Consider the following 14,838-nt stretch of genomic DNA (forward strand, 5'->3'; position numbering starts at 1 on the left):
AGCCATCTGTAACCAAAATGTGGAACTATTAGCATATGTTTTTGGAAAATGCATTTGTTCGGGTCTTTATTGCTATACGTCTTTGATTAATATATGAAAAATTGTTGATAATTGCAATAAAAATGTCATTTTTTTTTACAAAAATTAGTCGGTCGCCTTATTTAAGACAAGATATGATGTATTAATAAAAAAATTAACAAAAGTTACAAAACCGAATATTTTTGACGCATAGAAAACAGGTTTAACAACCTTTCAGTTGTTAAGCCCTCGGCACATACGGTGCGTTGAGCGTTGCGCTACAACAACCACATGAAAATGTGTAAGTGATGCCAAGTTTTTTGAAAAACAACAACATGGCTGACGCATTAAAGTTAAACATAATTTAACTTTTTTGGGACAACGTGTCACTAAACGGACCGTATGTGCCGAGGGCTTTATTCTCGCGTATAGGGTGGCCGTGGATCCATGTTATATACATTTTTTAATAGCCACAGGCATGGTAGAACCATGGTAGAATAATAAAAGGTAGTCGCATCTGTCAAAATTAGGTAAATACAACCCTGTATCTCTGTACGGGAGCGTGTCAAATACAGAACAACAATAGTACGTCATGACATTTGATAAAAAAAAAACAAAATAAGTTTGTTATTAATTTGTGTTTCTGAAAAAAATATAAATATTCGAATATTCTTGCTGTGGAGCAGTGATCAACCACAATAAGAGCAGCTTCAACCGACCCAACAACACGGACCGTATTTATACGGAAAAACACTGTTTCCTACAAAACCAGGTTGGATCACAGATAAATTTAATTTTTGATTTGGAATAAGAAATATCGGCTGTATGAACCGAAAACTTCGATATTTTTGAATGCAGAGCAATATATTTGATGTTGGTATGACTCTTGATTTCGCAGCCGTAAGGAGTCTAAGCCTCACCGGCCCAAAGTTCGACAAATGCACAGAATGTTATGGTAGGTCTGAGGCAAACAATTCTTTGATCACGGACTCCATAAATGTAACTACTGTAACAACCATTTCAACAAAGAAACAACAAGAGTTATAACAACGGGCAACTTCAACAGGCTATCTATTGCAACAACTAAACGTGTTCCTATTCAACACTTTTAAGATCTTCCTAACATTTTACATTGATTACTGCTGTAATATGGACCAAAAACCAAGTTGATGCGTTTTGGAAAAAGGGATATATTTGTCATTACAACTTTGTTAAAGATCTGATTTTTCCAGTTTTTTATTTCTTTTCATTAATAAAAACTTCACAATGCACAAAATTCATATGTATTTTGTTTCACTTTTGTAATCTATTATGCATCTAGTTCCTTTGTCTGATATGCTCCTTTCTGACATTCGTATCTTAAATTTCTCATCGAAGTCCTTGTTCACAGTTACGGAACAACTGCAAAACTTAGCACTTGGTACTCCTTGTTCGTTCTCCGAAGTTCTTTGAGAATTGAAACGGGTCAAGGGGATTTGATGTTCACAACAAAGTACCGTAACAAAGTTCTTGTGGTTCCGTTTGTCAAATGGCTCTGCTAATACAAACAAAGATGTTTAACATTTACCCGAATCATTCCAAAATTCATATTTACCATGCCCAACAGCAATGAGAAATTTCTTCCATAATTCTTTGAAAGCTTCATTAATCTTCACACCTCCACCAACGGGAACAGACCACAACATAAATGTCAGCCGTTTTTGTATACATATATATTTGACGATTGGAAAAAGGAATTAATAATTTTTCGTTTATTTTAAAAGAAATTCAAATGAAATTTAAATGACATATACGTATATGTGTATACATGTAAACACATATACAAATACATTCTATCAAAATTGATTTGGCAATGAACGTACTTCAAATTCAAAATTTGAAAAAAATTTAAATCAGTTGTTAGCATGAAACTACCTTTATTCTTGTACCATGGGTAGAACAAATATAAGGTAAAGTAAATACTACAACAAATACAACTCAACAACAACCACATTGAAATTTGTTTTTGTTTGTAAACCTTAGTGTCAACGTACATGTAAACAAAACAAGGAAATGTCTATAAATTATTGGAATTTAAAAAACTAATAATTTTTTACATTTGATTGAATATTTTGAAAAATATGAATGAAAACTCGTTAGATTTTGAATTTGAATGTTTCCATATCATTCCACTAAATGCATAATTTCTCGCAGAAAGTAGAATACTTGCAAAAATGTTTCGGGTCGCTGGTAATTCATTGAAAAAAGAGAAGCTGTTTCAATCGTTTGCTTTTGAAAACAAAAAAGCACATGTTTATTAGGGCTTTATTTTTTTCAAGTTTAACAAAATACCACACATATTAACAAATATTGTACCGCCTCTATAAGCGGTGTTTTAGTGTGCGGCATGTCGTTCGGACTTGGAGGAGGTTACATGTCAATGATATGAAGCCGTCTTTATGGGAAATAGTTTTTTTTTTCTGATGAATAAATTTGTTCTTCAAAAATATATATCCCTAATATACATCGAACATAGAAATAAATACATAAAATGTCGTATGGAATTTGACAATAACACAACAACCCAGTTCAGTCAGCTGGGTATTGCTGCTACCTTTTCTTGTTCTACCATGAGCCACAGGACCAACATTTTATTATGTATGTATTTGGTTTTTTTGTTTATTGGGTATGGACTTCTAAAATACTGAGGTGTTATTATTGGTAAAACAAAAAACCGAATATTTTTGACACTCGCTGCATGTGTAATGCTAGTTGTCAAATAAATGTTTTCGAAATGTAATGGATGTTCCAAAATACCCCAAATTTTCGGCAAATATTTGAAAATCATCACATTTTATGAATCTTATTCTCAACAAGGATTAACTACTAACAAGTATCAACAATATTAGGCATATAGTATCCCTACCATGAGGGTTACCATATGGACCAAGGGAGTACCAGGTCATATTACATGTAAACACGGTTCTATAAGTCTTAAACCAAAGGAATTGACAGTTCAAATCAAGTGGATTTCGTAAAAGTAAACCAAGCATAACACTGAAGCATTATTTTCGCGTCAGCATTATTTTCCCCCTAAAAAACTATGGTAGAGTTGTTCTGCAGAGTACGCGAAAAAAATCTCGAAATCTGTACCCCATACATTTCTAAAGGCCTGCGTACATAAGCTGCCTCGCCTGGTTGTCTTGCTTTCCTTGATGGCTATATTACACCATATGCTTTTTCACATGTATGTTGTCAATCTGGGTATACTAATATACAGACCAGCTGATGTCATACATGTGAAAAAGCATATGGTGTAATATAGCCATAAGCAGTATTGGTATCCTACTGCTATATTTCCGATTGTTTCGTGAAATGTCATTATTTCTTAATTAATTTTAAGATAAACAACGAACTTCCGTGACCTGTTTTGAGACCTAGGTGGTATCGTTTACTGTTTATATAACCTAGCACCTTTTTAGTCGATCTGCAACCGTCCTGTAGTGGGATTCTGTAACTCATTTTAGCTGTTACCGACAAAAATCGGTAAAACTAAATCGCAAAATTATGACTAAAAACATAAACAACGCGCCGTATGTGCAGCGGCCTTAACTTAAGGGCTATGCACATACGGCGCGTTCAGCGTTGCGTTACAACAACCACATGAAAACTTCAATAACCAACTTGGCATCACTTACACATTATTCATGTGGTTGTTGTTTTCAACGCGCAACGCGTCTTACAAAGGGCCGTATGTATTTGGCCCATTACCGAAAAATTTCGTTAATTATCGAAATTTTAAGCATTTTAATGTTACCGACAATTATCGATAACAGCAAAAATGAGTTACAGAATCCCACTACAGGGGTATATTAAATATCAAGGCAAATGCCCGCTACTTCGTATGCGGAAAGGAAACGAAATATATATAAACAATATTTAATACGGGAATGGTGAATACTGGAGATTCTGTTGTACTAAGACCTATTTTTATTACCAATATTTTTTCGATTGTAGTCAGAATTTAAAAAAAAAAAAATTGCCGTATTGCATCCCTACACAGCTACCATATTTTTTATTTCGAATTTCCAAAACTAATACCCCGTTTATATATAACCGGATTTAACAAACCCACTGGGTTTTAAATGTCAATTCCATTGCTTATATTTCAAACAAATCATTATAAAGAAGGTTAACCCTGCAAAAAGCTCTAATATAAACAGCATATAAGTATCATATTGCAAATTTCAGATTTGACTCCTGGTTTTACCCCTTCACTAACACAGCATTATCTTCCAGTACGAATTTCCAAACACTAAACTTTATCTCACCCCTTCACAACAAAAATCACGCACATTCACAATTCAAGGTTCTAGCTTTAGCGGTTTCGCCCAGAACCCGAATAGGTCCGTTAAATTTTCGGCCACGTTTTCGTATATCCCCATATAACGGTACCTCTCGACTTAGTGTATTTTTAAAGAAGAACAAATGTATATAGTCCATTTTTCTTTAAATTTGAACCTTGAATACTCAGAGGATATAGAAGTTTAATTTAAAAAATCTCCACTTCAATCCACGTTTATTAGAAGAGATATTTTGAAGATTTAGAGTATTTTGAAGATCTTCTGCACATTTTCCAACCGAAATTCGGAATTTGTGGAATGAAAATTGTACTTAATGTGCACCGGTATGTGAACAGCATATAATGGAAAAATTTTTGAAGGCATTTCAATTTAGGATTTTTTAATATCAGGGGTAAATACCTTCTAGTTAACAAAATTGTCGCATTGGACCACGTTTTCAAATTTACATACCAAAGCGGTCAAAAAAAAAAAAACATTATTTAGAAACTCCTTGGCGTTAACATCAAATCAATGGGGCAATATTCAGTACAATTTTTCAAACTCAGAACTTTGTCTCAAACTTTAGAGCGATCTTCAAAACAAATATTTTTCAATTTCGTATTGTTTGTACAAATAGCGTATTCTTAAATTATATAATCCCAGCTTTGTTCCTACACCCAACACCAAATTTAGTACCTTAACTATTTAAAATGGTTTTGGTATCGACATGTTACCCAACTTTTCCTACACATAGGTAAACGTTTCAAAAATTACTTCCTTACATTCAAAATATATCCTAACCCCCAATTCAGTTTTCCAGTTCCCCTGAAACCCATTTGAGGACTATTAAGTAGTTTTTGTATAAATAAGTACGAATTTTCAAAACCTCCTCCCTACCTCCACTCTAAACACCAATTGCTAATCTAATACCGAATTTCAAAATTCCAGTTCTACCCTTTACAAAATCACAAATTGTACAAAATTCTATACCATATAGCAAATACCAAAAGGTACCAAATTTTGTACCATTTAGCACTTTTCGTACACGATTTTCCAAAATGTACTTTCATATCTCAGCTCTATCCGTTCACCTAAACCCAAATTATAGCCAATGTAGTTCCATTTAGCACTTTTCCATAAGTACGAATTTCCAAAACTACCTCAATCCTACACTCCTACAATAATCTGTTCACGCAAATACAAATTATAGCGAATTTCGTACCATTTAGTACTACTTCGTGCACATTAGTACGATTTTCCAAAGCTACCTCCATATCTCAATTCTATATTCCAACAGTAATCTTAATTCCAAATTTCAGGATTCCAGCTCTTCAAATCCAAATCATACTAAACTCACTACCATTTAGGACTTTTTGACCTTTGGTACATCTTTCTTACTCTTCATCAGTGACCCCCATTCCAAATTTCAGGATTCCGGCTCTATTCGTTAACCCATACCCAAATTGTACTATATTTAGTACCATTTAGTATTTTTCGTATAATTTTAATTCGAATTTCCAAAAACCTTTCTTTTTTACTCTCCATCAGTGACCTTCATTCCAAATTTCAAGATTCCAGCTCTATCCGTTCACCCAAACCCAAATTGTACTAAATTTACTACCATTTATTACTTTTCGTACACTTATAGTTCGAATTCCAAAAACCTTTCATTGTTACTCTTCATCAGTGACCCTCATTCCAAATGTGTGTATTCGAGCTCAATCTGTTCACCCAAATCCAAATTGTACTAAATTTAGTACCATTTAGTACTATTCGTGCACTTATAGTTCAAATTTCCAAAAATCTTTCTTTGTTACTCTCCACAAGTTACCCTAATTTCAAATTTCATGATTCCAGCTCTATCCGTTCACACAAATCCATATTGTACTAAATTTAGTACCATTTAGTACTTTTCGTACCCTTGTAGTTCGAATTTCCAAAAACCCGTTGGTACATCTTTCTAGCTCTCCATCAGTTATCCTCATTCCAAATTTCAGAATTCTAGCTCTTACCGTTTGCCTAATACAAAGGGTACCATATTTAGTACCTTTTAGTACTTTTCGTACACTTTCTAGCTTCAGCAGTTTCGTCTGGGCGCTGATGAATCAGTCAGTTAATCAGTCAGTCAGTCACTCACCTCTCTACTCTTTTATATATATAGATCAAGGCAAATTTATATAAAGTATATGCGCGAATCACAACAACTAACAAATTTACAAAAAACAACATTGTTGTTCATGGTAGAATAAGAAAAGGTAGCAGCAATACACAGCTGACTGAACTGGGTTGTAACGTTAGTGTCAAATTTCATATGACATTTTATACATTTATTTCTATTTCGATGTACATTAGGGACATATATTTTTTGAGAAAAAAAATATATCATTCGGAAAAAACCATTTCCCAGAAAGACTCCTTCATATCAATGATATGTGACCTCCTCCAAGTTCGAATGATAAGCCGCGCAGTAAATCCCCGCTTGTAGAGGCGATACAACGTTTGTTAATATGTGAGGTATTTTGTTAAAATTTAAAGAAATAAAGCCCTAATAAACATGTGCTTCTTTGATTTCTAAAACAAAACATTGAAACAGCTTCTCCTTTCTCTATGAATTTCCAGCGACCCCAAACTTGTCTGCAAGAATTCTACTTTCTGCGAGAATTTATGCATTTAGTGGAATGATGTGGAAACATAAAAATTTAAAATGTAACGAATTTTCATTCATGTTTTCCAAAATATATAACCAAATGTGAAAAATTATTAGTTTTTTAAATTCCAATAATTTATAGACATTTCCTTGTTATACCCTCAGCCTTTAGGCTAAAGAGGGTATTTACACTTTGATACGACCAAAAATGTGCCTCATCGAAATAATGGATTTGACCCCAAGTATGTTTGTACGATATCCGTTTCAGACAATTTTGAGTCGATCTAGCAATGTCCGTCCGTCTGTCTGTCTGGCACGATAACTCTCGAACGGATCAATCGATTCGGTTCAAATTTTGGGTATTGAAATATTTTGTCCAGATTTGATTTAAGTTCGAAGATGGGCCATATCGGTCCACTCCTTCAGGTACCTCCCCCACAAAGGTTCAAAATTTTTCGCCAAGATTGTGGGCATGATAACTCTAGGAGGGAGTAACCGAATTGAGCCAAACTTTGCAAACTTTTCGTGGGCAAGTCCATACTTCCTGAGATAATAACCCAAAAAGGTCCAGAAAATCCTACCGGCACCACCTAAACTGGCTAATGTGTAAAATAACCCTTTAAGAGAGAAAACGATTTAGCTCAAACTTTGTAAATTGAAAAGTAAAATTGTAATATATTTAAATTCAGAAAATTAAGTACAACATTTTTAATTATATAGTTTGTAAGGAAAATATCCATCGACTAATAAAGAAAAAAAATATTTCCTACAGATTTGTATTACGTCCGAATATGTACTACATCGGATCACTCCTACGGGTACACCCTACCCAAAGTTTGGAAAAAATGCACTCGTCTTGGATCATTCAGAATTTTGTTGCAACATGTAGCTTTTTGCGGCCCTTTCCATCCTTGAAAATTTTACCAACAGCTAATAAACCTACAGAAGTATTGTGTTAACCTTTTTTCTTTGGGTACGTGGCTGAGGGTATATTTCTGTCGGCTCAGCTGACTGATACTTTCTTACTTGTTTTGTTTACAAATACAACTGGCAGTAACGTTACAAACAAAAACAAATTCCTTTGTGGTTGTTGTTCGAGTTGTATTTGTTGTAGTATTAACTTTACCTTATATTTGTTCTACCATGATTGTTGTTATTGAAAAGTAATTTCAAAGAAAATATTGAATAATAGGGTCGTTCCAAAAATTTTTTCAGTAAAACATAAATACATTTTGGAAGTCCTCTAAAATAGAACAAATTTGAATCAAAATGTAAATATAACGCATTCAGAGCTCTCGTAGGTAATTTTTATTGCTAGGATGAAAAGCAGTATTTTATGGTAACAAATTTCGAAGTTTCAAATTTCATAAGTAGACCCTATTACATCTTGAAAACTAATGGTTTGTTCCTTTACTTTCAAAAATGGTAACAGTGGCGAATTGCTCTCATATAAATTGTATGCTTTTTAAAGTAAAGGAACACTTTGCAGGTTAAAAATGGTAAGAAATGGTAACCTCAGGCAAGTAAAGGAACAGAGCATAAATTTACAAAAAATGTAAGAATACAGCTGATTGTCACTTCTACCTTACCCTGCGTCTACACATGACAGGACAGTTGAGTTCATGTATTGATTGTCAAAATCGCAATCTCACTAGCCTGTGAGACGTAGGCGTCCAGACAACTGCAAAAACAGTTGTTGTTTTTGTACATATTCTCTTGTTTTCAGCGCATTTGCATTATCATCTCACTTCTTTTTCACAAAAATGTCAAAAATTTGTTAACCCGACTGTCTCTGAAAAAATGATGGACAGCTGGAAGACAACCGACATATGTATGTGTTAGTAAATCAGAGTTGTATTTGAAGACAAACTGTCTGATGTAAACGCCTAGTTATATAAATATGGGCCATTATTACATGTGCTCATTTACTATTTGATGGATTTGAAAACGCAAAATAAACCAATTTGGAGGCATTAAAAATATAATTTTTGCATTGAAAGTTAACGCCAAAAAGCTCCTCCTTGAAATTCCATCATCACTTTTAACTTTAAGTTAAGCGGAATGCTCTAAATATGTTCGGTAAATCCAAAATATAACAAAAGAAGACTTGTAATAAAGGGGATATGCCTTGTTAAATACGTAGAAATTAATGTCCGCTGTTGATATTGAACTGTTACAAATTTGTACAAACTTTTACAAAATGCTGTTCGATAACAAACTTGTTCAGTAAAAGATGAATCAGAATTAGTTGCAAGTATTTGCAAATACTTTTACCTGCGAAGTTATCGAACAGGTCTAATATAAGGTAACAGCAATACCCAGCTGATTGAACTGGACTGTAATGTTAATGGGTACTTTACACGATATGTTTTTTACATATGAGTTGTCACTTTGCATATACATTTTGTATGGGAGAAGTGACAACTCATATGCAAAAAAACATATCGTGTAAAGTACCCATAAGCTGTAAACACATCCAACGTTTGAGTAAAGTTTTAGCTTTGTTCCTTTACTTTTTTTAATGGTAAGAGTGGTAAAAGAGAAAAGTGTCAAAATTGCTCAAAATTGTTCTCTCATGAACATTTTTACCAAAAAAGTAAAGGAACGGAAAAATTGTAGATCTGGTAGCAAAGTCAAAAAGAAACATAAAAATCAATTTTCGTCTTTTATTTCGCAGTTTTTAATTTAGTTTTGTCAGCGTTCGACTTTTTTCTGTTTTCGTCCATTTTTTCTTCATTGTGAAATAATCGTCAAACAAAAGTCGAAAAATCAGTTCTGCCATTTTTTACCTGCAGAAATTTGTCTGGTAGCCTGTGGTAGAAGAGAAAGGCATATGTGCTCTCTCTCCTCTCACACTTTTTACCACTTTTTGGGGTTATGGAACGCTTTGCAGGTTAAAAATGGTAACAAATGGTAAAAATGGTAACCACAGGTAAGTAAAGGAACACAGCTTTTTGGCCCCGGCACATACGGTCCGTTGTGCGTCGCGTCAAGCGTTGATAAACTTAAGTTGCGAACATTTTTGCGGCAATTCACGAGACGGAAATTTTTAATGGAGCGAGTTGTCGAAAGCTGAACTAGTGATGGGAAGGCAGCATAAAAAACCTTTTGGATGATGAAGCAAAATCAGATGCGCTTGGATTAAATTGAGAACGGAGGAAGTAAGCTCAAATGTGATTGAATTTAATGGAAGGTTTTTTTTAATATATGTTTATATATTAAATTTGTGTTTATATAATAAATATAATAAGTTCTTTCAGTTCTTGTTTTACACAAATAATAAATGCCTTTTATTTATTTTTTGATATTTCGCAATGGCTTGCATTTTTATTGCATCTTTAAACTGATTAAAAGGCAATCCGAAGAATGAATGTAAATTCAATCCAAAGCACTGCATCTTAAGCCGTGATTTGGATCGAAAATGCATCCTAGCTGCGCGCTCTCTTGTAAAATTCATAAGTGAATTCATAGGAAAAGATGTACTCCAACGGCAAATGTACCGTACACATGTAGTGATTAAACTGCATCCGCGGATGCAAACTTTTTGCTGGGTTTACTCAAACGTTTCATAGTCTGGCATAAGACATAGGTTTGGTTCAATCAGCTGATTGATATGACTTTATGGTGTTATGTTTATGTCACTTCTAATTCTACCCAAGGCACACTGAATAAAGGCCCCGGCACATACAGTCCGTTGAGTGTCGCGTTACAACAACCACATGAAAACTTCAAGAACGAACTTGGCATCATTTACACATTTTTCATGTGGTTGTTGTTTTCAACGCGTCATACAACGGACCGTATGTGCCGCGGCCTTAAGTTAGCCGATTCGACGAATAGCAGCAACAAAAACCTCTTGTTGTGTACACTTTAAATGCATGGCAGAACTACCAGGTAGTGGTATCACACCAGCTGATCGAATATGAAAAGTCAAATCCCTTTATAAAAAAATGATTTTTGTTGTAATTTCCCCAACAACATAAAGAAAGTTTTGACATAACATATTCAAAATTTTACGATGCCACTACCTGGGTAATTGTGCCATGCTTTAAATGTCAACATTTGTTATGTTTTAGTATGAATAGTTGTTGTTGTATGTGATTTACAACAACTTTTTTGACATTTCATGTTCAATCAGCTGGCGTGAATCGGTTATCTTAAAGGCCGCTGCACATACGGCGCGTTGAGCGTTGCGTTACTACAACCACATGAAAACTTCAAGAACAAACTTGTCATCTGTCACACATTTTTCATGTGGTTGTTGTTTTCAACGCGCAACGCGTGACACAACGGACCGTATGTATTTGGCCCATTATTCAATGTGCCTTGATTCTACCTTAATGGGCCAAATACATACGGTCCGTAGTGCGGCGCGTTGCGCGTTGAAAACAACAACCACATGAAAAAAGTGTAAGTGATGCCAAGTTTTTTCTTGAAGTTTTCATGTGGTAGTTGTAACGCAACGCTCAACGCGCCGTATGTGCAACGGACTTAACTCAAACGTTGGATGTGTTTAGGGCATAAGTGATGCCATGTTTTCTTTTTGATGTTTTATGTGGTTGTTGTTTGACTCGTAACAGCTGATAGACGAACATTTTTTGCGGAGAATAACGAGAAAATTGTTTTATTTATTAAAATTAAAAAATAAATTGGAGAAATGTCCGTACTACTGCGTCTCACCACAAACACAATTAGGCAGAATGTTGTCTCCATTCGGAATATATCGACAACAATGACAAACAAAGTTAAAGAAAGTAAGTTTAAGTTACCAGAGAATATCCGCTACTAGAACGGTTTCATAACCTTTAAAGTAACTGCAATTTGTTTAATTTCCCTTTTCTAGTCCAACAACGTCAAGAAAACAACTCCCTTATTATTGAAGCTGTAACCAAACACTCACCTCGTGCTGATAATTTGCTGAAAGAAGCCTGTTCGGCAAAATTTTGTCCCGAATGTACATTGGGTTTGGACTTGAAACATACTGATGTTTTGATTCTATCACAATATGTACGATCGGATGGCTGTATGTTACCAAAACGGATAACTGGTCTGTGCTATCGACAACAGAAGAAAATTGGCACTTTGGTAACTATGGCCCAGAAGGCGGGTCTTATGCCTAACCTCACACCGGCAAATAGTAAAAAAGATCCCAAGAAACGTTTCGGTTGGAAAAAGTTCAATAAGTACTTTAACGAAAAAACTATTAAATATTAATATGTAATTTATTGTTAAATGGATAATGTTTGAAAAATAGAGATACAAGTGTTTCGTTATTAGTAGTTGTTGCATGTGTGAATACAATGGGAAAATTCAATTTATTTGAATGTTACGACTATAAATTTGGAGTAAATCGGACAATCTCTTTGTCGCATCCACTTTTTGTATGCCTGTTTCCAAAGTTTCATAAGTTCTCAATCTAAGCACCCACAACCAAGGCAATAACGGAACCAATGTGAAGATCTTGAAGTCCATACCGTCTACGCGATGGAATGTACCATAATTTGATAATGGCCGCCATTCAAAAAAAAAATATATATGAAATCAAGGGTACTAGCGGAACTTTAAGCTTTAAGGGTCGATATATCTGACTGGACTCAGACTACAAAAATATACATAAATCCTTGTATTAAAGCAAAGAGATCCGCGGGGGCCTTAAACGGGTTTTAGTCCTCATACCAAAAATTCAACAAATTACACTTCATATTCGATACTTCATAAGCTTTTTTATTGGATATAGATTAATGCAAAAAAATGTTATATTAAAAATATTTAATACTTTGTAGGACATTAATATACACAGAAGAAATATAGGTATTACACTTAAGAATATAGATGTAGAGGATGTATTACAATGGTGATATATCTTAACTTATTTAGAAATTATACATAAAATTCAAATTGGAACTAGCCCCTTGGAATTTAAAAAAAGTTATGATTCATGATCATATTGGCATCCGATGTCGATTTTGCTGCCTTCTCTAGGCCATGTAAACGTTGCATATGCATTCTCAATGTCGAACGTTGAGTAAATGCTTTAGGACAATGACTGCACTTGAACGGTGTCGGATCCTGATGTGTTAACATATGCTCCTGGCATGCTGTCTGTTGGCGATAGGCCTTACCACACAATTGACAACGGAATGGTTGCTCCTTTGTGTGGGTCCTTTCGTGATTAATCAAATGGATCTTTTGATGGAATGCCTTTGTACAAAACGAACAAGAGAAACGCTTTTCACCATGTTGCCGGACATGATATTGGAAACGCATTTGTGTGTAATTCTCGAATTGTTGATTGCAAATGTGACAGGTGTATGTGGATTTCAGATGGAAATTTTTAACGTGCCTCTGCAAGTGCAGCTGACTGCGGAAATATTTGCCACACTCTTCACATTGCGTAGAATCCGGACGATTGTGTTTGAGTTTGTGTTGAGCAAGCATAAATGTTGACTTGAAAGTACTTGTACAAATATCACATTCAAACGGTTTCTCTTGGGGATGAAAACGCATAATGTGAGTTTTCAGTTGCTGGCGACTTGTACAGGCCTCATGACATATTTTACAGGTCAAACGGGGATTAAATTTTTTCGCGTTTTTCTTTTGTTTCATTTTGAAACTTTGTAGAGATTCCTCTTCATCGCCATCCGAAGATAGCGAATCATCATCATCCTCAGATTGCTCTTCATCAGATGTGGGTGTAGAAGATTCTTCATCATCCGAAGAGTTAGGATGTGATCTGATTTTATAATCAATTTTGTGTGGCTCTTGCAGTAACTCAGACTCGGGTTTTATCACCTCCATTGTTTCCATATCAATGGGTTCCGTTTTGATTTCCTCAAACAATGGAGGCGGTGTGCCTATCGAAGAAGCTGTATCAAGACAACCAGTCATTTCCACCAAACGTGGACTTAGTCGTAAACGGGGGCTGCTGAAAGGTGATCCCACCACTCCATCATTATTATATTTTACATTATCCGCTCTATCGCCATCTTTGTTATTGAGCACGGAATCTGTGGCGGCCAACTCATCCTCAATGGGCGTTTCCGATTTAGGTGTTAACTTTCCAGCATCCATTACCTCATAGTCTAGAAAATAACTTTGCAACACCTTCTGGTTGTCAAGACATTCTTCGCGAAACGAATGCACCTGTTTGAAGCGTTGAAAACATTCTTCACATATTTGTTGCGGCATTCCGTCCATGGCATGGATCTGAAACAAAGTATAGAACATAATATATTTGGATATGTAATAGTGTGTGATTAGCATCTACATTTAACATCCATATTTGAAAATCTTCAAAGATTTCCTTTATATCTTCACTTGGTTCGTAACAGATTTCATTGACTTCACCATTAGTGTCATTCCCTCCTCCGCCATCAGCACCACCACCACCAATACAGCCATCATTGCTTGTCATTAGTTTTTCTTGAAATATTTTGTAAAATTTCACATCTTCACTAAAGAAACGACTGCAACAGCGACAAGTGGTATGCAGAAATAACTTTTTATCAAAACAAAAATCAAAAGCCATTCTTAAATTGCTTAAAATATTTGATTTTTCTTCTTGCTTCTTCGTGCTTCTCTATAAAATTTTTCTCTGGAAGAATAATCGATAGCTGGGAAAGTAACCGATTAATGATTACTAACTTTAGCGTTGAGTCGACAAACAAAAGGCCTCGGCACATACGGCGCGTTGAGCGTTGTGTTACAACAACCACATGAAAACTTCAAGAACAAACTTGGCATCACTTACACATTTTTCATGTGGTTGTTGTTTTCAACGCTCAACGCGTCGCACAACGTACCGTATGTGCCGGGGGCTAAAGGAAAGTAACATATGTGTTTTGTTTACAT

General features: G+C 34.9%; 2 protein-coding genes across 2 annotated transcripts; one reads left to right on the forward strand and one right to left on the reverse strand.

Moving 5' to 3' along the window:
* The first annotated feature begins 11,536 nt into the window (after positions 1-11,536).
* mRpS18A (mitochondrial ribosomal protein S18A) lies at positions 11,537-12,266 on the forward strand. The gene is made up of 2 exons (XM_073984915.1): positions 11,537-11,741; positions 11,831-12,266. The coding sequence occupies exons 1-2, from the start codon at positions 11,645-11,647 to the stop codon at positions 12,199-12,201; spliced, it is 468 nt and encodes a 155-aa protein (XP_073841016.1). The 5' UTR covers positions 11,537-11,644; the 3' UTR covers positions 12,202-12,266.
* Positions 12,267-12,690: 424 nt separating this feature from the next.
* LOC141402859 (uncharacterized) lies at positions 12,691-14,750 on the reverse strand. The gene is made up of 2 exons (XM_073984899.1): positions 14,255-14,750; positions 12,691-14,193 (listed from the first exon to the last, which is right to left on the reverse strand). Exons 1-2 carry the CDS (start codon positions 14,513-14,515, stop codon positions 12,907-12,909), a joined length of 1,548 nt encoding a protein of 515 aa, XP_073841000.1. The 5' UTR covers positions 14,516-14,750; the 3' UTR covers positions 12,691-12,906.
* Between the last annotated feature and the right edge of the window lie 88 nt (positions 14,751-14,838).

This window comes from Musca autumnalis, unplaced genomic scaffold (genome assembly GCF_047663935.1).
Source record: "Musca autumnalis isolate F117 unplaced genomic scaffold, ASM4766393v1 scaffold_1, whole genome shotgun sequence".
NCBI lineage: Eukaryota > Metazoa > Arthropoda > Insecta > Diptera > Muscidae > Musca > Musca autumnalis.

What these genes read in the sequence shown, in the direction of transcription:
- mRpS18A (XM_073984915.1), top strand. Translation starts at nt 11,645, where the DNA reads ATGTCCGTACTACTGCGTCTCACCACAAACACAATTAGGCAGAATGTT. An exon ending in GACAAACAAAGTTAAAGAAA is followed by an intron (nt 11,742 to 11,830) that starts GTAAGTTTAAGT and finishes TCCCTTTTCTAG; the next exon opens with TCCAACAACGTCAAGAAAAC.
- LOC141402859 (XM_073984899.1), bottom strand. Translation starts at nt 14,515, where the DNA reads ATGGCTTTTGATTTTTGTTTTGATAAAAAGTTATTTCTGCATACCACT. An exon ending in TTCAAATATGGATGTTAAAT is followed by an intron (nt 14,194 to 14,254) that starts GTAGATGCTAAT and finishes ACTTTGTTTCAG; the next exon opens with ATCCATGCCATGGACGGAAT.